At 41.6% G+C, this 22,803-nt stretch overlaps 1 protein-coding gene across 1 annotated transcript in view; it reads right to left on the bottom strand.

Annotated features, from left to right (window-relative positions):
• Window positions 1-1,508: 1,508 nt before the first annotated feature.
• The window catches only part of NSD2 (nuclear receptor binding SET domain protein 2), a 99,056-nt gene continuing 77,761 nt past the window's right edge, over window positions 1,509-22,803 (bottom strand). Inside the window, 17 exon segments of the mRNA XM_079306846.1 lie at window positions 1,509-5,074; window positions 5,946-6,150; window positions 7,349-7,455; window positions 8,096-8,237; window positions 9,970-10,086; window positions 10,180-10,449; window positions 10,670-10,773; window positions 11,253-11,458; window positions 12,161-12,317; window positions 13,389-13,448; window positions 13,451-13,504; window positions 13,507-13,566; window positions 15,083-15,283; window positions 16,302-16,407; window positions 16,410-16,427; window positions 17,462-17,511; window positions 17,514-17,592. Coding sequence (XP_079162972.1) covers window positions 4,809-5,074; window positions 5,946-6,150; window positions 7,349-7,455; window positions 8,096-8,237; window positions 9,970-10,086; window positions 10,180-10,449; window positions 10,670-10,773; window positions 11,253-11,458; window positions 12,161-12,317; window positions 13,389-13,448; window positions 13,451-13,504; window positions 13,507-13,566; window positions 15,083-15,283; window positions 16,302-16,407; window positions 16,410-16,427; window positions 17,462-17,511; window positions 17,514-17,592 — 2,202 coding nt within the window. The 3' untranslated portion in view covers window positions 1,509-4,808.

Here is a 22,803-nt window from a genome sequence, read left to right as displayed (position 1 = left end):
TGTACCTGTTTGCTGTGGCACTCTGAGCCTTGTTCTGTGCACCCAGCCCAGATTAACTATCTGGTTAAACTGATGTGATTTGTGATTTTCCAGAGATGATTTCTGTTTGACTCGTGTTTGCTCTATGTCCCCTACAATGTTTTTCTCTGGGCAATGCTTAGCCAGCATCCCAGGCACCCAGAAATGCCCAGCACCTGTACTGGAGCCAGTGTCACCAGCTCCATGAAACCAGTACCTGTGGCCTCTTAACCCTCCCACCTGGTTTTCCTTTTCCTCCTGCAGTGACATTCCCACACAGGTGCTGTGTAAACCCAGCCCAGCCAGCTGTGACCCTTTGTGTCAGTGCTGTGCTTCACCAGCTCCTGATGGCCAGTAAAAACAGTATCTCTCAAAAGATCCACGATTTTATATGGCTGTGCACAGAGATGGTAGCAGGTGTTCCTCTCACTTAATCTGGAGATGGCTGAGCCCAGCTGAGGGGGGTTAAGTGGTTCCTGCCCTCAGCTACTCATTCTCCTCTCCCCAGGGAAGGTGTTTAAAGTGTTTAAAAGAATTTATAGAATATATCAGCTGTGTGATCTCTCTCAGCTCTGCCAGGTGAGTGACTGGGTGGAAGATCAGCCATTGTGTGCAGGCAGGCTGGAATTGCTCAAGGCCAGGCTGGATGGGGCTTGGAGCTGGTCTGGAGGAAGGTGCCCCTGTCCATGGCAGGGCAAGGTCTTTAGGATCCCTTCCATCCCTGTGTGATTGTGATCTGGATCAGCAGCAACAGGGATGGCACCTACACCCCTCCCCACTGCCCAGCACGGGCACAGCTCGCTGCATCTCTCCCTCTGCTGACCCAGGACAGATGGGAACTTTCCCTCTGGCCCAAGGCTCTGCTTTTCCCCAGGGCAGCAGTGACACAATCCTGATGCACAGCACCAGGTGACCTCAGAACTATCAGCCACCATCAAGGCAGATCTCTGAAACGCTTTTTAAAAAAATGTATCTGCTGTCACATGTGGGAAACTCCACACGTGATGTCAAACCAGACCCCCCCAAAAAAAACTGTCTGAAAAAGTCAAACAGTCAAATTCAGACCTGACCAAGCAGGGCCAGCATTTGTGACAGCAAAAGGACCCTGAGGAATGGTGCTGGCTGGGCTGGGTAGCTCCAGCTCAGCATCACAAAACTCTGTAAAATTATGAGGAACAGAGAGGAAGCAGCAAAAAATCTGGGCTGCAAGAAATGTCATCATTTCTGTGATAAGCAACAGTGTGAACACAAGCCCCAGCACAACCATTATCACCTCAGTGGAAGCATTAAACAGCATTTCCAGGGTGTCTCTTAGGAAGGCCTGGAGTGTAAGTTTTCCCTATGAGAGAACAAAGCCCTGTTCCCTCACTGCCAAACCATGCTTGCTTAGTATGCATCAATTCCACTTTTTTCCTTAAAGAAAAAAAAAAAAAGGTGTCAAAGTAAGTATATAGAGCTGTTTTACAAAAGAGACTTAGCAACTTCTTAAATAACTAGGAATGAAAGTCAACATTTAATAAGACATTGAAGTTTCTCAAGCAGTCAGACATGGAATAATGAGACTCAACAATGTGGAAAAATCCCATTAATACGTCTTTCAAGATATTTTGCTTCTCCAAGTAATTCAAATAAAAAACCTCCTAAAGCCTGACCATGAACACAAAGCTATTGAATAGACATTTACTCTGATTATTTTTCCTAGGTTGTATGAAAATTTTCTAACATACTCAACTGAAAATTGTTTCCATGCTTGCTCATGTGATAAAAGAACAACAAATTCTGAAATTGGCTGTCATGTGTCAGCTTTTTGCCAGAAAAGGAAAGACATTTTGCTACTTTGATGGGTAAGACACAAAGAACATAATTTAAGGCCACATAATATGCCACAGTTAATGTTGTTTAGATTAATTTATAACAGAAAATCCTTCAAGTTGCTGAATGCTAAAAAGTATTGAGTTGCATCAGGAGAAAGCTCAAGTCTTAAGGATTGTTTTACCTTGTATTTGAACAGTGGGAGAAAAAAAACCAATGTCATTTTTCTTTTGTCTTTTTAAAACAAAACTCCAGCCTGTTTTGCCAGGCTGCAGAGCAAGGTACAGAACCTTCATTACAATGCACCCAAAACTCCCCTGTCCTGGTACAGACACCAAAATTCTCCCAGATCACCACCTGAGTGCCTGAGCTGAGCTCACAGGTTACATCAAGGGACAGTGTGCTCCCATTGCTCCTCAGGATCAGTCTGCAGCAGCAGGAATGAATTCCCAGGAACTCCTGGTCTGCACCTCAGTGAGGCACAACTCCAGAGGGTTGAGCAGGAAAGAGCAGGGAGAGGTAGAAGAAGCAGAGGGTGGAGCAGCCCCTGGCTCAGGTCTGTGTGTGTGAACAGTCTGTCCCCACAGACAGACACAGGGATGCTGTGCTGCATCCTGCTGTGCTGCTGAGCCCCCTGAGAGGCTGTGGGTCCATGCCCAAACCCAGGGCTGCTGCTCCTGCAGCACTGCCAGCAACAACAGGGGCTCCTGCAGGTGGGGATCTGCCTCTGAGCTCCTGGGGCATCACTGCTCACAGTGGCAGGGATGGGACACCTACACATGAAGAGGAAAAAGCAACAAAACAACTAAAAAAAAAAAAAATTAACAAATTATGAAAGCAATGGAATGTAAAGGAAAAAATTTATAATAACTTATTTAAAAGTATTCTTACAAAGCCTTCCTTACATGGTATAATATTCAAAAAATGGTCCCAGTGACATCAAATTCCTTCATTTTGTTTTAAAGCAATGAGGAAAATATTTCTGCTTTACTACCTGACCTCATTTTCCTTCCCTTGAAACCCAGTATTAGAAAAACATCCATAATATCATTTTTTGGTATTTGATTTTATGCACAGGACTGTTCTTTAGCCCCATGGCAGAGAAAAAAGTTCCCCTCAAAATCAATTAAAGAATTGTGAATTTTATTTGAGTGCAAGGCTTGGCATACCATTATAAAAAATGCAAATATGTAACACTTCCTCTGATTTTGAACTGTGCTATTTCTTCAAAATTATTAAAAAAAAAAAAATTTAACCTTCCAACAGTGTTTATAACAACTGATTTAAAAAACAAAGCATTTTGGTCACAAAACAGAAACCAAAGTGTTCAGCATAGGGCAATGCAATATTTAAAACCTCTTTCAATTAATATCTTCTAATAAGACCAAAATTTTTATAAATGGGGGTTTTGGCAATTCCAAAAACTAAATCAAATCCTGAAGAAATACCTTGGGGAAAACACATCCATACATTTCCATGATATAGCAAGGCTTCATTTCCCAAAGGGCTACACAGAGTTCCTGCACTATTAGGGGCAAACTAAGCTAGAACATTCACAAATGGCTCAGTGGGCACAGAGGTGCACGTGGTGCTGATGGGGGCTGGGTCACAACGGCACAACTCAAAATGTGCTTGGAATGCTGCCCCAGCCATGCCAGCAGCTGCCAAAGATTTTTTCTTTACTGCTTTCTCCTAGTTCTAGGATTATTTCCATCAACATGTGTCTTGTATATTCATCTCACTGGGGGTTAGTGAGGACAAACTGCTGATGGGAGTGAGGAATTCAAAATTCAAAAGAGCTTTGCTGACACAACACAGTGGTGACAGGAGAGTCAAGAGCAGAGCTCCTAAAAATGTAACAAAAATTTTCAGTCTGTCAAGTAGTCAGGTTTATACAAACTTTAAAAGAGTAAGGCTAATTTCACATCAAAATTCTTACATGCTTCTTCAAAAATCTATTTCCCTTTTACTTAATTGTTTTGAAATTAGTTTTTGCACTTCAGTCAAGTTTCACTTTCTGTTTCATTCGTGGGGGTGATTTTGCTCCTTGTTGGGCATTTCTTGCATTATCACAAATCTGAAATGCTTGGACTCCAAGCATTCCAAAGAAAAGTTTGCCTCTGCATTTTACCTGCCATTGAGAAACAAAAAATCAATCAATTTTTTCCAAATAATAGCACAAAAATCCTAGAGCATTTGGCCTAGATTGCAAGACAATATCCCTTTAAGTCCAGACCTGTACAGCTCTGCAAGAACAAGTAATTCCTATTTTCCTGGGAGTAAAAAACAATATAGAAAAAAATCTCTTACAAGTAAGATTCCTCCTCTCTGGTACAGGGTGTGCCTTTCCCACCATGCACCACATTTCTTGGTGGAAGGATATTTATGATCATGATTGCTTAAGGATCATTTTTGAAGAGCACAAACCAGTTGCTGTGTGCGTGGTTGCAGTGAGAGATGCACCTGGGTCATGACTGGCATTCAAGCACTTGCTCAAAAACACACAAGGCAAGCAAATTTCCTTGGGGCCACAGACCAAGCCATTTCTTACTCAAAAGGACTTGAGAACTAACAACTTCTTTCAAGGATAAACTATTTTAAACATCTGTTGGTTGACAAATACTATCTCAAAAAACTATGTTTACGCCTACCTGGTTTGATTTTAACCTACCTCCAACCTGCAAGCATTCTGGAGGGAACATTTTACATTCGTAACAATTCAAGTGTAACTGTAATGCTGAGTAATAAGTTTGGTTTGTCCTGAAGTTTGCTGAACTATGCAGCTTGTTATCAGTGCAGAAGCAGCAGAAGACTGCTGTGGTTGGCTCAGTGGATTTATAAAAACAAAACAAAACAAAACAAATCATCCCCCCCCACATTGTAACCTTTACAGAATATACGTAAAATTGTGTCCTTCCCTGGTCATATTCACAACTTATCTACAAGATAGTGTTAGCAGTAGAAACTGCAGTCCATGACTATTTGCATTCAGCTCTCTTCCATCTGCTCCTCTTTCTCCTGGGCTTGAACTTGTTCAGTTTTTTGCGGGGTTTCTCTGTCTTCTGAGTTTCAACAGAATCCACCCCGAGAACATGTTCAGAGCAGCATAACTGTCCATTCAACATGGAATTTAGTACTGTCCTGTCCTGGTGCTCCTTGCAGAAAGAGTTTGGGCAGAAGTGGCAGAAAGAAACAGAAGGCTTGCCACAAACATCACAGTGGTGCCAAGGACACTCCCACTTTCCTGCAATCAAAACCAAAGAGCCCATTAGTGGGGAGTAAAACACAGCATCATTGCTTAAGGAAGTTTTGTGTTGTAGCAGCTGAACAAGGCACAACTTTCCTGACAAAGCAAATGACAGCAACTACCAGGGATGGTCTCAACACTCAAAATGCTACATCATACTTCTAAAGCTCAGCTGGCAGCTGCAAGGAGCAGACTTGACACATTCTCATTTAAATACAGCTAGAAGAAATGAGTCAGGCTTCACTCAAAAGCATTTTACAGAACTCACAGGCTGGCAGAGCATCCAAACACCCAGTCAGCTGCTGCCTACTCTTACAGCAGCACTGTCTGCTGCCAGTCTTGCCCAGGAATGACTGGTGTGCGTCACTTACAGCTGCTCCTCCACCCCAGCATACGTCACCAGTCCTTGTTTTACTTGTTTCTGGGATAACAGGCTTTGCCTGCTTCCCTTCTTCATATCCCACCCATGGCTGACTGGAACCACCTAACTCCTGTGATATCTGGAACTGCAACCTGATGTCTGCTGCTCTTAATTTCCCTTTCTTTCAGAAGCTGCTGCTGTTCTTCTGGCTTGAACTCAAAGGGCTTCATGCATTTCTTAGAGTAACTTTCCTGTGGCAGGGCCACAGTGCTCCTACCAGGTGATGTGCTCTATTACCTACATTCATAAAACAAATGTCTCATTTTGCAGAGAGGCCATCATTTTGTCTTCAAATCTAAGAGGAGCTGCTCCCACATGATGCACAAATGAAATTCCTGGGGTACAAATCCAATGTTTTCAGGATGACACTCCTGACAAGGTTTCAGTGCAATAACTGAGGTACCTGCACGAGTTATTTATACAAGTGTAAGGAGTGGGCTGACTCACCAAAAGGACGTTTCACCAAGCCAAGGCAGGAGAGATGATAAGCTTTAGTACAAGATTTCCTGTCACACAACACCAGCTGGCCTCCATCACCACACCTGAAACAATCATCTTCAGATTCCTTCTTCCCTTCATTTTTCGTTCTGCGTTTCCGTGTTCTCTTTTTGGTCTTTTTGCCTTTTTCTTCTGAGGCATTAGTGGAAGAATTCTAAAAGGGTAAGATATAAATCTGTAAATGCCAGTTCTGCAAAGGAGAAACATTACACAACCTAGCCAGGCTACTGGCACACCTGGCAGACCTGCACACATCCAAAAAGTTGACTTGGGGCAGATCTGCCCAGTGCTCCACTGTACTGATCTGTGTTGACAAAAAACCTGAAAAGTGAAAAGTCATCCTGAAACCAGATCTTCTCCCCACACAACCTTCCTAGTGAAAAAACCCCTTCATTTTCTTGTCACTGACAAAAGGTCTTCCAATTTCCAGTCTAATCTATTTGTGGCTAATTTACCCTCATTGTGTACTTGTACCACAATCACTGCAATATCCGCTTTTCTCTTCCAGTTGTGAATACTCATGCTGGAATTACTAAAAGTTGCTCCCATTTTCCTTTGAGCAACAGACAGCAGAACTTCAGGAACTGTAGTTAATGACAGAAAGTATAAACCAAATCCTATCCTTATTTCAATCTGACTTCAATTCTGCTGCTCCACATTATATAAAATTTTGGATGATTTTTCAACATCCCTACCATCATTCCCTCCCTCTCACCCCAGTAATCACTACCTACTTTCTTTAAAATTTGCCCATTCTATCTACCAATGCAGACAGCTCCATAAAACTGAACTGTAACATTTAATTTCTTCATGGTTATCTGTGTAATGTTCACAGGCTGATGTGAAACCTCATTTAAGTCCATCTCTTAACAAAAACCAGCTGTGTGGGTTCTGAAGATTCCCAGTCCACCCTCTGAAGTGGCTGGTACTGAGCAGTGTGAAGGACCAGAGGAAAGTGCAGCTTTTCAGCATCCACAGGTGGTGCTTGTGCCTTCCCTCACACTCCTATGCCAGCCCTTCAGGAAGCTCCACCAACTTCTGCTGGATCACAGGTTTCAAACTAACCTGGACAGGAATCATACAGATCATTTCTTGATATGTTTTGGTAACTTTTTCCCCACATTCAAGACTCATAATTTTTTATTCTTCAGTTCAACTCAATTTTTTTAAAATGAATCTTAGCAAAATCATCATACTGTAGGGTTTAAATGGGGAAATATAAAGTAGAATGTCAGAATAATCTCACTGACCACAGTTAGAATGTGCATTCTTAGTTAGTCTGAAGCTTCTACAACCCTGCCCCTGACAAGACTGTCAAAATCTCTTGATATATTACTTGATGTATTACTTGCCTTTGGTCTGTCCCCAAGAAATCCACTGCAGTTTGGGGCACCACATTTGCAGACTGTTTTTTCATTGCCCAGACAGTCAAGGTTGTAATTAAAAGTCAACTCCGTCCCTGAGTGTGAAAAGGACAAGGTAACAAATTCTATTAAAATTACTGCAAACAAATACAGCTGCTGCATCTGCCTGCTGGTTTGGGACTTGCTTGTTGATGTATTGTCATAGAATTTTCCCTCTTTTTACTGATTAAAAGCACTGACGATGATTAACTAGATGCTCATATATCATGATGTCTTATGCAATTACATTTTAAAACAAATTTGTTTGACTTAATAAAACCGTGCTTGTGTCTGGCTTTCCCACATATTATATTCATCCATCTATCCAGCTAGATATAGCTGCAGATAGATGGGTATGTGTGTGAGCATGTGTGTACACAAACCAGAAAACAGATTCTTTCAAACAGCCTCCTACATCCACACCTTGAGCTTATTATGTTCTTGGGAAAGATGCAGTTGAGAGCTCCAAAACAAAAACTTACTAAGGGTACTTGGCCTAGAAGCAAGCAACAACAAGCAGCTGTGGGACTCACAATTAAGAAACACTAAAGTAAAAGGCAGATGACAAAGATCTGTGTGCTGAGTTCTCTACAAAAATACTTGCACTGAATCAGTTAAACCACGACTGTCCCACCAATAAATGCACAAGAGGTTCAACTTAGAGAATGAAACCAAAGCCACCCCGAGCTGAGGTACCTGCAGGAATGTCACACACTGCAAAGAGCCCCACACGAGTGTCCCCATTCACTGTCCACTTGAGAGTTTCACAGTTTGGTTGGCAGCTGTGGTTCATAAACCTGGAATAGTTTCCTTTGGGGCCAGCATCAATAATCCTGTCCTGGAGAACAAACCAGCAACAAGATGAAGGTTTTCTCTGTCCCCCCTCACAAAAAAATACAAAAATCCTCCATAAGTGATTTCAATAGTTGCATTCAGAGCTGGCATGGTGCTGCTGTGCAGAGCACACAAGCCAACTGCTGGTACATGTTGTATTGGAAACTGTAGTGTCCCATGTGGCCTGGAATGTGACACTCCCAAAGCAATACTCTGCTCTAGCTCACGTTTTCCCAGCACCCATCACAGCCACCTGGCAGGATAAGTGCTCTTGTGAGCATTATGGTGGGCATGTTAAGGCACCCCCTTCCCCAAAACTCAGACTCAGTCGTTTACCATTGACTTTGCATTCATGAAGCTGTGGGGCATTTACAAGTACTGTGCTTTATGGCATTTACCAAATCACTGCATGATTACTTCCAGAGATTACCAGTTTCTCACCAGATTTGTTTCTCCAAATCAGCCTAGTTTGAACAAAAACAAGCTCTTGGTAAGCTAAAAACATCCCATTCCTACAAACAATTGCTCTTAAATTTCTATCTCCACCAAATATACCAGATATAAACAGAATAAAATAAAGCTTGAAATTGCCAGAACTGTGCTTCTTTGCAGAGCTGCTTGAGAAGGCTTTGCTTGTTTATGAAGTAGCACTATAGTTTCCTTCTAGCTGATTTTTATAATGCTTATGTGCACACACTTCACTGCATGGACAGCTCTGGTAATGGCACTAGCAGTCTTGGTAAGTTAGACCCACAATGAGCATTTATTAATTACAGTAAGTCAAACACCTGTTCAGTTCAGATATTTAACACACTGATGTTGTATGCCAATCTAGTAGAGGAGTGACAAACTTTCAGTGCTCAGAGAAATGTGGTTACATCATTCTGTGGTGGCAACTCCTCTGCAGGAACTCCTTTGTTACAGGACTAATGAAAACAGTAGCTGTGGAAATGCAGAGCAACAGCCTTGGGAAAAAGAACAGTGGTTGGGACTGAAAAAAATGCAGAACTGGCAGCCAGCTCTTGTTTTTCTCCTAACTAGCTGTCTGGGGACTGAAGCAATATTATACAGATAATCTATAACTCCTGCTGTCCAGGTTCTTCACTTTCTTCTCCTCCTGCGGATAAAAATACTCAGAGGTGTGCACAGAAGCACAGGTGCTAAATTATTTTGGTGTGTTAATTAATCTGCTGCAACTCAATTTGTGGAGGGCTGGCTGGCTACTAACAGAGAATGCTTTCACAAAAGAGTTTCTACAAAAGCACAAGCCTAGTTTTGCCATAAACAATGCAAGGCACAGATGGCTCAAAAAAGATTAAACGCCCTATATAGGACAATCTCACAATTCTATTCAACATTCTCTCAAGTGAGAATTTTATTTTCTATTGTTGAAATTTTAGTAAAAGGATTGCTAACAGCAATTTCTTCCACTTTATCACTACTATTTCCCTAAATTTCATACTTCATTTTAAGGCTGGGCAGGTAAGTAGTTTGTATTTACAGGTACAGGTAAGTACTGTTAATTTTAAGCAACAAAGCACAACCTATAGACCTTAATATGTAATTTATTATGTAACACAGAATCAAGGAGATTACTTATGCTCATATAGGATGGAGAGAGCAGGCACAGAAGATGCAGTGCTGTAAAAAGTGAAACTGTAGAATGTCAAAGGTAGCAGAGTGAGATCAAAATAAGATTGTAAGTAAATAACAGCAAAAAACAACAAATACCCTACCTTATCAATAGTAAGCATATAGAAGTGGGTGATGTCATTTTCATGTGCATATTTGATCCTTGCCATACACTCCTCTTCATCAATCAGCTCTCCCACGTACTCATTCACAAACTCCCCCTGAAAGACACCGAGTATCACCAGTGCAACATCCCCAAACCCACAGAGGGCAGGCAGCTCACCGCCTGTGGGCTGGGGAGGAGCAATTCCTACCTTTTTAATGTCCCTCTTGGCAACCAGCCCCCAGCCCTTGCCATCAGTTTTGATGATCTGTGTCTCGGGGTACTGGCGCTTGGTGAAGCACTGGTTCTGGCAGCGCTCTCCCGCCGGGCACACCTGCGGGTGGCACTCGTACATCAGCATCCGGTTCAGGCACTCCGAGTCAAAGCCACACGGGTTCTCATCCGTGGGCTTGCAGTTGCACTTGGGAATCTCAGATATGTCAGCAGTGTAGATCTGCACTTTACCACAAGGTTTATTCACCTGAAAAATACATTCAAATAGAGAAAATATGGCTTTAGAACAGTTATTTTATTGAAGAGTTACACGGTGGTTGCTAATTTGGTTTTGTACCCCCCCAGATGCTCCAACGAAAGCAAAATTTTACCCTCATGACTGCAAAAGCACAGTTACCATCATTACAAGCTGAGCCCATCTCACTGCTCAGCTCAAGCCTTTGAGCACCCATCTCCTCAAACATTACCTTAATGTGTTTGTATGGTGGAGGTTTACGTTCACTCTCCTGGGTTTCTTTGGCTTCTCGCTGTAGTTTTATTTCTCGAAATCGAGTTTCAGCTTCTTGCAAAGCTGAAAAAGATTGCAGCATCAACAGAAATGCCAGAAAGAGAATTAATGCCCCTCAAACTCACCTGCTCATTCCTATGTGTGTTAAAACAAAGCATTGTCTACTTCCTAGTCCCATTATTCAATTTTCTTGCAAACAATGCTTTTGGAGTGTTCTTAACAGATGCATAAATGTTCTTAAGAAATATATAAATTCTACTATTTCAGTCTCCCAGTCTGAGAGAGTCTGAAAGACCTACTCTTAGTCTTTTTTTAAGCTTTCCAGAAAGTAAAAATCATCAGCTATAATTTCAGTCAAATGCCAGTACTTCCCAAGACATTAAAATATGTTTTTTCATGCAAAGAGAGTAATAGTGACTGCTGCCCAGGACACCACAAATTTCTTTAAATCAATATTGTAAAACAAATGTTCAAAACCCAAGGCTACGTGTGAAGAAAGCAAAGCATGCATATCCTATTTTTGTTTATTTTTAGCTATGTACCATTTTTGAAGACTTTTCCAATTCCTTTGATCCCTTGGTATCTACTCCCTCTGTCTCCCTCCATGTAAGGGAACACCCGTGCTTGGTGCGTCCAATAGTAATCCTTAGAACCAAAGAAAAACACAGGAAATTCTCCGATTTCATGCTTCATTTTCTGGATATTTGGGGGAACGTTTTTCGGATGGCAAACTTCTGCAGGCCACCATCTAGCACAGAAGTACAAATAAAAAAAATACAGCATTTTAGTCAAGCTCTTTCTGCTAGAGACAGTTTAACAAAATCACTTGAAACAGCAGCAACTGACTATTATTTCCAAGATCCAAGAGGATTTAAAATCCTTTCCTCCTCTCTCTTAGTAGAGAGTCAGAGAAGACTAGAAAAGGAATGCCTGACAATCAGATCTGTGGGACTCCACCTGCCTGCAAGGTAAGGACATACACTGTGTCTGGGTAGCAAAAGCATCATCTTTACAAGACCTGCAAATACTGTAATTGTCAAAGATCAAGGGAAGGTTGATAACACCTATTAATGTTTCAAGGATAACTCCCAGCTACCTCTATCTTATTCAAATCTCATCCAAGTGTGAAACACCAACAACCTGTGTGAGTGATGTCCCAGCCTGCAAGGGAGTAATTTAGCCAATTACCAGTTATACCAATTTATTGGCAGAAATCCCTGACACAAACACACACTGGAGGCAGAAATCACAAGACTCAAGCAGTCCTGTATGGGTAATGCCTTGGCCAAGAGCAACAGCAAAGCTGCAAGTCTTTGAACCTGAAGCTTGCAAGGAGGTGAGGTCCCCAGAAATCAGAGTGCAGCAAGGCTGGCCTACAGGATCAACCAGTTGTATGACCCTTAGTTAAACATGCCAATACTGTAAAACAGCACAAATTCCTTCATCAGACCTGTAATTTCCCAGCTTAACCCAAATAATATCCTGGAAATGGAGCTTCTTGCCCGCCCTGCAGTCATTGCAGTACCAGCTCCCATCTGGCATTTCAATGTTCAGGCAGTCAGGGTGAAAGGCTGCTGGGCAGGACTCACAGCACAGCAAACTTCCACCTGCAGAGACACAGAAAAAGGAAAAGAGGGTGGAAAACATCAAGACCAAAGGGTAAGTTTTGCATTCCAGACAGGTTAGAAGTGATACACTTCTACACTTGTGGTAGGTTAAATTAGAAAATAAATTATTAAAAGATGCTGACCCTCAGCAACAAATACAAACATCACTTAGCTGGGTACAGCAGCCAAAGGGTCCTGACTGATCTTAATGCCTGGCAGACTCAGGTTGCTAACACATGCAAAATAACAAGCAAGCTGGTGATAAAAATGCCAGAATAATGCACAAATTATAATTACTTTGCTGTACTTTAATGACTGCAATATGTTTAGCATAGTTTTAATATAGATTTAACATTTCTACGTAAGAAAAATTGTAACCACAACAGATTTCTGTTAAGATTTTGGGGGGTTTTCCCCCCTTGGGGGGCAGAAGGAACAAGGCCATTGGTTTGTTCTACAAATTATCAAGTGGAAAGTTGGCTGCAGATTAAAAGCTGCTATGCTGCATGTTAATTTGTTAACAAATCAGGTAAAGTTTCACTGCTACAAGTTTAATCAGCGTTATGCATTTTGTGGTTCTCAATAAGGAACAGATTTATTGTACAAGATAAAACAAAACACCCTTAATTAGTGGCAAACCCAGCAACAACTAATACTGATTCAATTTGCAGTCTGCTGCTAAACTAAAAGCAACTCTTTAAATATTTATGGTGTAATATTATACATTAGCAATAAAGAAACAGAAAAAACTTTAGCACATTGAACACAGGGGAAAGAACAGAAAAATACTCATTAGGTGTCTCTTGTAAAGAATTAAATCAGGCTTCTGGTTGTTGGAAAAAACCCAAGTAAAAACATTCTTTAATAAATTATTTCTGGAAAAAAAAAAGAAAGGATATGTAAAACCCAGAAGCAGCATAAGCCAACTTGACTTTACAGCAAAACCTAACAAAGCCTAACTTAAAATGACACATTTCAAACGATTTGGTAAGAACAGATTAGAGAAACACCACAAAGCTGAGAACAAAACTCTGCACTGTGTTTGTGCAGGAGCTCCCTCAGCCCCTTTACCTTTGGAGCACACAAAGCACCAGCTGACATTGACGTGGGCGTGGTGGCTCTTGCCTTGGTGCAGGTGAAGTGGTTGGTGCAGACGATGCTGTTGGAGGCGATGACGGCGCAGCCGCGGCGATGCAGACGTCCCCGGCGTGGTAGGCGACCGGGCAGCGCACGCAGCGCAGCATCTTCCCTGCGGGCACAGCACACAGCTCAGCTAAAACTGACCTGAGCCCAGCTCAGCACACAGCTCAGGCTGGGCTAAAACTGACCTGAGCCCAGCTCAGCACACAGCTCAGGCTGGGCACAGCACACAGCTCAGCTAAAACTGACCTGAGCCCAGCTCAGCACACAGCTCAGGCTGGGCTAAAATGACCTGAGCCAGCTCAGCACACAGCTCAGGCTGGGCACAGCACACAGCTCAGGCTGGGCTAAAACTGACCTGAGCCCAGCTCAGCACACAGCTCAGGCTGGGCTAAAACTGACCTGAGCCCAGCTCAGCACACAGCTCAGGCTGGGCACAGCACACAGCTCAGCTAAAACTGACCTGAGCCCAGCTCAGCACACAGCTCAGGCTGGGCACAGCACACAGCTCAGCTAAACTGACCTGAGCCCCAGCTCAGCACACAGCTCAGCTAAAACTGACCTGAGCCCAGCTCGGCACACAGCTCAGCTAAAACTGACCTGAGCCCAGCTCAGCACACAGCTCAGGCTGGGCTAAAACTGACCTGAGCCCAGCTCAGCACACAGCTCAGGCTGGGCTAAACTGACCTGAGCCAGCTCAGCACACAGCTCAGGCTGGGCACAGCAACCACAGCTCAGCTAAAACTGACCTGAGCCCAGCTCAGCACACAGCTCAGGCTGGGCACAGCACACACCTCAGGCTGGGCTAAAACTGACCTGAGCCCAGCTCAGCACACAGCTCAGGCCGGGCTAAAACTGACCTGAGCCCAGCTCAGCACACAGCTCAGGCTGGGCACAGCACACAGCTCAGGCTGGGCTAAAACTGACCTGAGCCCAGCTCAGCACACAGCTCAGGCTGGGCTAAAACTGACCTGAGCCCAGCTCAGCACACAGCTCAGGCTGGGCCAAAACTGACCTGAGCCCAGGACAGGCACTGCTGAGCTGCCTTGGCACAAAGCTGACTCATATTTCAGCAGGAGATGGTAGTGCTGAGACACCTCACACACACACAAGCCCCCAGCCACTGCACTTTCAGTGCTTGCATATTTGTAATTATACTGAATGAATAAAGGTTTTTAGAGAACCCTACACCCAATTTAAAGCACTCTAATTATCAGGGTAGACCAGCTCTTCCTGAGCCATTTAATTGTGTCTGCAAATGTTGCCCAAAGCTAAAAACCAAAATGTCTCTGTGTTCATCGAGCCTTGCTGCAGTGTTTGTACATTTTCAGGTCCTGCCCTCACTGCTTTGCTTCTCTCCTCATCTATACATTCTAGATTTCTTCTCACTTAAGAAGAAAACATTTAACTATGGTTAACCAAAAGCTTGTTTAAAAAAGGGCACAAACAAGATAAATACTAAAGCTGACTAAATCTAATACTTCTTTTTAAATTCTGAGTCAAGTGATAGTCCATTTATGCCTAACTAAACTGCAGCCAGCACCTCTGAAATGGACACATTCCTTACCTTAACATACCATAAATAAAATTAATTAATCAGTCATAAAAACGTAAAATGAAACTACCTTTTGAAATTCGTGGATGTGAGGGATTACTGACATGACAACTGAGGCAGCTGTGGAGAGGACATCGAAACCCCCTGTTCTCAAACACAGTGAGATGAAATTTTTTCACACAAGCTTCGTGGTAGAATTTTCCACAGTGAGACACAACACAGCGTTTCACATCTGCTTTTCTCTCCTTACACACAAAACAGGTGTGCACACCTAGTGGCAAAACAATAAACAGAATGTAATATCCAAACACATGGATTTAAAACACTTCACTCACACCTTTATGTTACACATGAGGGAGTTGCTTTTGTGGTATGGAGGAGGTTTTTTTCACAAATAAATTTGCATTACTTGATGCAGCTATCTATTTACTTATCTCTTCACTATTAAATACTGATCTGCTCAGATATAAACAAAATAAAGCTACAAAGCAAACCCATTTGCAGTTGAAATGTACCCAACAACAGCCAAAGCCTCACCAATCTGATTTTATATTCTTATTTATAAGCCTCAGTACACCAAGACAAGTATGAATTTTCAGTTTTCAAATTTTTTTAAACCAATGAAATAGGATGATGGCTTGTCTGTGGTCCTCTGAAATTTGAAGCAGGACCACAAAACAAAGACAAGTATCCTCTAATTTTTTTTTCTGGACTAGTTGGAGCAGTTTTATTTTGAAGCAGCAGTTCCAACAGGGTTTACTGCATGTACTGAAATGAGCTTAGGAGCAAGAACACAAATCTTATGTCAAGTTTTGAGATTAAGAACTTCCAAGCAGTTATTACAGGATTAAAGGCAAATGAAATTAATAGCAATAAGGTAGTCTTTTAACAGGAAAAGCAAAAGACTGATACAGACACACAAAGAACTGAAAAAAGAACTTAAAATGTTTTACTTCGCCGCTCCTTTTTCTAGGACTTTGTAAGTCTTTGTGACAGACTTTAAACCTCATCTGTAACTGTACTCAGAAAGCAAATAATCTGCAGTTACTAAGGCAATGGAATTCTGATTAAATTAGCCATGTTACAAGAGAGCTCCCACTGAAAACAGGGCAAACTGTGTAAAACATGGCACACTTATGGTACTCTGTGAACTCCCACACTGTCAGGTCCCAAAGGACAAATAAGAATTCTCTGAGGATATGTACTCTGTCCAGGAGGATGTCCTAGAACAATATACAGGAAAACTTTTTGGTTTTTTTTTTCCAATTAATAGAAAGGGACAAACTTGCCTGATGTACATTCACTACAAATGAATTTTCCTGCTGGTCTTCCAGAGAGCCCGAGGCAGCTTAGATGAAAAGCTCGATAGCAAAGTCCTTCACACAGCAGGAGATTCACCTGTTTTTTTCACACAGCTTTTACAACACAAAGGCATTGAATGTTAAAGAAAAGTTCATATGTGGAAAAAAACTGTTTTCTTTATTCCTTTTCATATACTGCTCCTAAGAATGTCTTTTCCCACTGTTTAAATCAAATTTAACAAGTGAAAGATAATTTTACAAGCATTGTCACATGCTCTGGCTTCAAGTTGAAACAGGTAACAGAATCATTAAACCACTAGAATACCCCTCTCAAACCATGGCTCAGGAGTAAATACAATCTGAGAGAAAAAAAAGGAATAAAAAAAAAAAGGTGTAAGAAATATTCCTAGCACACTGATACATCTGAGTGGGGTTAAAAAGCATCCTTCCTTTCCCTTCCTTGGCAAAAGTAAATCAGCCCAGCTGGCACAATGATACTTCTATGTCTGAGTGGTCAGGAGTGACACATGCATAACTAAAATTGAAACTGAACAACAGTGCTGGCAAGAATTTAAGGATTACCCACATCTACAGACAGAACAAAACCTCATCCCCAACTATACACAAAAAATGGAAATGTAACTTATTGCCCAGTCTCACAGAAACAAATTAGATCTGTCCACTTGGACTGTGCTATCATTTCATAGCCTAAGAGCCCTTCTAGAACAGTTTGAGGGAAGGTTTTTGCTTTCAGTTGCAGGGCAGTGCTGCATCCCTGCTGCAGGCAGAGCACAAACCCCACTGGCTGGGCTTCGCTCCTCTGCACTAACAGAGAAAAGCAGCAGCTCTGCTGCATCATCTGACCAGTCACCTGGCAACACTCATGTGCTTCTTCTGAGGCTCCTAATTATGCTCTATCTTACAGACCTGGAAACGCCAGCAGAAAGGCTAAGTCATTTACTGAGGTCCAGAAAAAAAAATAATTAGGTAGTAAGAATCCCATTTACTGCCCATGGCAACCTCATCAGCAACAGACATCTCAGACACACATGAATAAACCTGTTTCTGGCCTAATATTGTCATTTTCATATTTAAAAGGATGTTTTCTAGGAAGCTGGGAAGCACAGGCCCAGCTACTGTCTCTCCACCTGACACACATATTCTTTTTTTTGCTCCTGCTCCCGCTCAGATTTTTTGGTGATATAGACACTTCAGTCTGAGTCTCATCAGCACTCTCATAGGGGGACTCTGAGCGCTCATCTCCTTGGCCATCAGAGATCTGAAGATTAAACACAGGTGTTAGAGAAGCAGGCACAGATGGTCAGTTTTGCACAGCATCAGAAACTGATGGAAGCAAACACACTGCAACTCAGACTGGCAGATTTAGGCAGGCTCTGCTGGTTTTGTTTCCCCCCATCTTCAAAAACCACCTTGACTGAAACTAGAATATGCATTTGTGGAGGTCTCATCAAAAGGATTATACAACAATCCCCCTCACCAGCAACTTAACAGCAGCCAAAACAGAACACCAAAACTTTGGAATATGGCATTTTATTTATACTCATTTCTATAATACAGTTAGCAAGAAGTGCCTAGCCATAACACAGGGATATCTTCAAATCCCTCAATTCAAGTCTGAGCATGTGATTTATGAGACAGCAACAGTCATTTTTATTTAGTTTGTAAACTCCAAGCTGTATATAAAAGTCTCTGACCCAAATATTTTCCGGAAAGTGTGAACAGCATATAGAAGAGAGAAGAAGAAAGAACAAGCCGCTCTCCATGTGTTTAAGGAACATTACAGTCAACAATAAACTCAAACTCTACAGAAGAGAGCCCTGTTATGCATAAATCTTATATAACAGATCTAGATGTAATAATATGGGGGGTTTTCAAAACTAGTTGTAATTTACTTAACAAAAACCCAAACATCCTAGTAACCGTATTTAAAAGAAAATAAGAGGTGATTTTCAGTTCAATAGAATTTATGGAGGTCAATGGACAATCAAGTCATTTGTCTCATTTCACAATACACCAGAAGATGCAGAATTCATGCTGTTTCCCCCAGATGATACTCAGTGAGTTGTGCCTCTCTAATAAGTACATTTTCAACGAGAGAATCACAATTTGGAATTGCAGAAGGAAGCCTTCATTTCTCTCTGAGCTCATTCTAATGGTTATTATTCACACATACCATCAAAAGTACTGCCTCCTGTCCCTTCTGGGATGTCTAACTGCAACTCACAGTTGGTGATGCCTTCTCCAGGCACTGCAGCTGCATTAACAGTCCCTTGGAAGCACATTTCTAGCATGCTGCAATTAAACCCATTTCAATCCTTTTTGTTCCGCCCTCTAATTTTCTTCCTAGGGGACTTTTCCCAGCATCTAGAGCATTTAGTGGGGTTTCTTTAGTGTGCTTAAAAAAGGTTGTTGAAAAATCAAGCATAAGAACTGGAGGCAATAACCCATTACAAGTCTTGTAAGTGCCATATCCAAAGCAAGCCAACATGATACCACTCTTCTCCACTTCTGTTTCTGCGTGCAAGAATCTCCCCAGGTCTCTTCAATACAGCACTGAAAGTGCCTCTAATCTGCTGTGCTATTTCAGAGATCATTTTTGCCAATAGCCACTTGTCAGGACACAGACACACCACTTTATATGAAGAATTTACTGTTTTCAGACACAGAATCTCAGATTTATCTACAGCAAACCACCTTTTCCTAAAAAGGCCCAGCAACATGTGCCATGGAGACAGCTACATGCAACCTCCCTATCAACCCATCCACATAATGTGAAAATTTATTAGAGATTATTTATTTTGAAATCGTAAGAAAATATAAGACAAATCAGGCCTAGATTTAATCTTTATAAAATTCCTTTAGAAACACTGGTTTGAGTGAGTAATTCTGACTGATGCTGCTGCCAGTTAACTTGCACTCCTCCATTTAACATTGCTTTACTTGATCATGTCTAAAAATATTTTATGAATTGGATCAGACTGACAGTTGGTGGTTTTTTCCTCCCCACATTACTTGCAGGGTATAAATTTATCTCCTGTGTGCAAATTCATACTTCACCTATGAACATTTCTACAACTGGAATGATTTGGAGATTCTGTCCCCGACCATTTCGTAAGTGGTTAAAGAAACTGCAGGTAAAATCATTGCTTTGTTCAGGCACCAGGAAATCTCTGTCCCCTGGGAAGGAGCTGTGAAATAGTGAACTGCAAAGTTCTTGCTGGGAAAGGGCAGATAAAGGAAGGCAGTGTGGGAGCATGGCCAAAACCACAAATCCAGTTTCCCTTATGCTTGAGTAAAGTTACACACATGCTCATTTCTGTTTAAACTATTCCCACAAAAACATTAATTAGGGTAAGTGGCACCCTGCTCTAATATTTTTAGAACCTCATTAAGTTCTTGTTTGAACTGGCCAGAATTAGTCATGGTTAGAAAAGAAAAAAGGAAAAATAGGCTGGAATGTCTTAGATCCGCATTTCTTTTCCACTTAAAAAACAGAACAAAACAAAGCAAAGCAAAACAAGCAGTCTTGCTGTAACCTGACACTAGGCTTTCCACCTTTTCCCCATAGCAAAAAAACACCTAAACCCAGAGAAAACCCATTTGTGCAGCAGCCCTTGAGTTAAAGCAGTCTTGCCAGCAGCAAAAGCCATAGAGCCTTGCCTTGGAGGAAGGTGCTCCTCTTCTCCCAGCTCACTGGTTTTGAAAACAGAGCAGAGAAACAGAACACACCCAGTGATAAGTATATTCAGTTAAGAGAATGAGTCAAAGCAATGTTTTCCAAGATTTTCCTTGGTTTATACATTCTGCCTCAAATGAAAAAATGAAGACCTCTATATGGAAAGGAACCCTACTGGCAGAAGGCAAGTCAGTCCTAGATATGGGTGACAAAACCCCAGCCATTTGTGAGCCTCAGGCTGACATCAATTCTCCTACAGAATGGAGATTTACCATACCAGAATTAATGCACCAGCCCTTTATTTAAATTAAATGATTACTGAGCCAGAAAAAGGAGCAGTGCTGGCAAGAATCAAATCCGACATCACAAATGCAACCACACAAAAGCCAAATTCTATCAGCCCATGTCAAGAGAAAACTTGGCAATTTCCACCCCACCTATAGATTATTGCCAGGTTTCCAGCACAAATACCAACACAGAGCATGAAAAAAAACCCTCATCAACTGAATGGCAACCAGGCTGAGAGTATCTTCCAAAATCTCTCCTTTACAGCTGCCAGCAGTCTCACACACTTTACAAATCAAATGTTCTATCAAAACACCAGTTTTGAGTTACAGACAAGACCAGATACCTGCTCATGGCTGTCTCAACTCCTAGGAGTCACTACATCCCACAAACAGCTCAGTGACACACTCCTGACACACTCCTTATCCTGCCACCATGAGCAAAGGTTTACAACCATCCTCTCCAACAGCCATAACCCATGCACAGCTCACACACAATTCATTACCAGATTTCACAGTTCAGGGCCCTAACAAAGGGGAAGGCTGGCAGATTCCCTGCTGTAAGAAAGGGATTAATTTCTTTGGGATAATTTAATTGGACCCTTATTTGTATCTTGCAAAAGGTGAAACATTGTCTACCAGACATCTCTCAGGAAAACTCCCTCTATGAATACAACTGGAATTCAACATCTCAGCCCTTGAAGTTATCCCAGAACAGCCAATGGAAATAGCAGGGAAGTAAAAGAGCATCTGTTCCCTGAGGCCTGTGGAGAAGCTGAGACAACCCTTCATGCAATGTTTCTCAGACACAACTTAGAACCTCACTCTGGTACAACATGAGGTGGTTGGGAAAACTGTATTTGTACTCCCAGAAAGCTGTAACAGTCCTAACAGGTTCCAATTCATCTGGGGGACACTGAGTTTGGCAATTAAAACACATGTAGATTGAAATTCTCTAAGTAAAGAAGATTTACAGGAAGACTGCTAGAAATCAGTTCATGCTGATGTGACACAGCCATGTCTGCAATGAAAAATAACACTTCTTTGGAAGTTTTTAATAGTTCACATACCACAGCCCAAAACACAGCCCTCAATACAAATCTGGACAGGTTCTGGGGGACTTGTTACTTTACTTATTATGTTACAAATATAAATATTTCCTTGTAATCATACCAGAGCTTGTCTTGTCCTTATTTTTGTAATATAACCCTCCTAGCAAAGAAAATTGTATATAGTTAACTTTTCTGAAATTCAGGTCAAGGTTCAAAGTAATCAACATTTATATTAGTGGCAAAACATGTTGTCAATTTGTAGCTATTTTATTCTGCTTTAGAATTGAAATAATTTCTTATCTCATAAAGGCAAAGGACTGTTTTAAAGAGTACAAACTTAGGGTAAAAAAGCCAAGGCTGTTTACTTCAGATTTTTATCAAGTGCCAAGTTTCTGCACTGAAATTGTACCTGAACTCTATTATCATCTCTACTTCTCTTTACAATTACTGCTGCTGTGGCATGGAAGACACCCTTCCTGTGCTGAAGGGAGGATCAGCCTTCACACACTGCACATCAGCCAGGCTTTCCTGCCCACTTCCTTCAGTGACTGCATGCCAACATCATTTTGTGAGGACTCGCCTCTAGAGGCTTTCACACTTCACTGCCTGAACACTGAGCAAGGCTGGTATTTCAGAAATCAAATGCAGCTCTTTCTACTGGAAACTGTGCACCTGCATACACAAGTGAGAAAAAGGGAGGAAAACAGCTAAAACAAATTCATGCTTTTCATGTGGAATGGGGCAGAACTTACTGCAGGGGCTAGTGAGGTTCTGAATACCATTACCACTCACAGAAATGGCCAATTGCCCATCAGGCTCCCAAGCCAATCCTTCCTTTCCCACGTGTCTCAGTAATTATTCACTACTTAAACACCTAAGTCTCAAAAGGGAACATGTAAGGACACATTACTGCATTTTTCTGAGTTCCCCATAGCTTTATTATTAAAAAAATACTTCACTATTGAGTCAAACTGGGACAAAATTTTGGCATCTCTCTAAATTCTTTGTTTAGTATTGTATTTTTACCCCTGAAAAGACAGAAATTGTAGCAACGGGTCATTAAACAATTTGGTTTACTCATCTCGAGGTATTTTGAGCATACATTTTGTAGTACTACTTTATTTTTGGAACAGTAACTCAGGCCCACATCAGTACACGGATCAGCATATAAAGACTTCAAATCCCCCAAAGTATTTTTAATTTTCTTTTGAACTATATGCTAAAATTCCCTGTTCAAAATAACCAAAAGAAGTGCTTAAGGGATTCTTTCAGACAAACATTGACCTATTTTTAGAAAAACTATGGAACAATGCTTGTAAAAGCCATCTTCAGCACTAATTCATAACTGAATGAACATGCTTTGCATACTGCAATATTGGATGTACAAAGCCAGATCACATCAGCAAGCATTGCTGAACACTGGGTAATTGTTTAATTGTTAAATATGGATGAGATTT

The sequence above is a fragment of the Erithacus rubecula genome (assembly GCF_903797595.1).
Source record: "Erithacus rubecula genome assembly, chromosome: 5".
Classification (NCBI taxonomy): Eukaryota; Metazoa; Chordata; class Aves; order Passeriformes; family Muscicapidae; genus Erithacus; species Erithacus rubecula.
Note: the sequence above shows the minus strand (reverse complement) of the source record. Positions and strands in the feature narration are given on the sequence as shown.